The following is a 694-nucleotide window of genomic DNA, read 5'->3' on the forward strand; positions in this document are numbered from 1 at the left end:
GTAAGAACAGCAACACAGGGTTCGGAATCACGGAAGAGATGCTGGCAAATGGAATTACGGTCGACGACATGATCGAGAGGGCGTGTCCGTTCTACAAGAGGATGGACGCAATATTTGCAGAGCAAGCCAACGTTAATCCAGAATCTGAGTGCCATGTACCGGATCGTAGCGACGACGACATACGTCTACTTGATGAACTTACTGTTGACCGAGCTAATAGCGGTGGAGCAGCCACTGCTTGCGATAGCGAAGGCCATGAGTTCGGCTATCCTGATTTCAGACTTGATAAATCCCCAGCGGGCGGTGAAAGTGACGGTGGAGAAACCGTATTCAATGTTGAAGGTGAGGATCTCGATGTCCGTCATGATCATGAAGACCAAGCCAACCCCAGCAGAGACTTTCAACATGACGAAGGTGAACCCGACCAGGAAAATCGACCACCAAGCGGGATGTCCCATGCTGCTACGCCTGCAGATACAACAAGTTTATCAAACCGACAACCGCTTCAACAGCTTCTCGGCCGTCAAAACAAGTCCAGCTTAGCATTGACACCACCGCAGTACCAAGATGATTTAGAGGATTGTACTTCTCGTCGCAGACTCCAGCCAGAGTCATGCACATCTGCTCGAACAACCCAACCAGTGGCAAAGTCTGTTTCAGCTGCTCAAGCTGTCGCAAAGACAAAAGGAGTGGA

General features: G+C 50.3%; 1 protein-coding gene across 1 annotated transcript; it reads left to right on the top strand.

The window, feature by feature from the left end:
- Positions 1-153: 153 nt before the first annotated feature.
- PPTG_24518 (hypothetical protein) lies at positions 154-543 on the top strand (the record flags this gene model as incomplete). Its single annotated transcript, XM_008917464.1, has 1 exon — positions 154-543. One exon carries the CDS (start codon positions 154-156, stop codon positions 541-543), a length of 390 nt encoding a protein of 129 aa, XP_008915712.1.
- Positions 544-694: the final 151 nt, after the last annotated feature.

This window comes from Phytophthora parasitica (assembly GCF_000247585.1).
Source record: "Phytophthora parasitica INRA-310 unplaced genomic scaffold supercont2.103, whole genome shotgun sequence".
Classification (NCBI taxonomy): domain Eukaryota; phylum Oomycota; class Peronosporomycetes; order Peronosporales; family Peronosporaceae; genus Phytophthora; species Phytophthora nicotianae.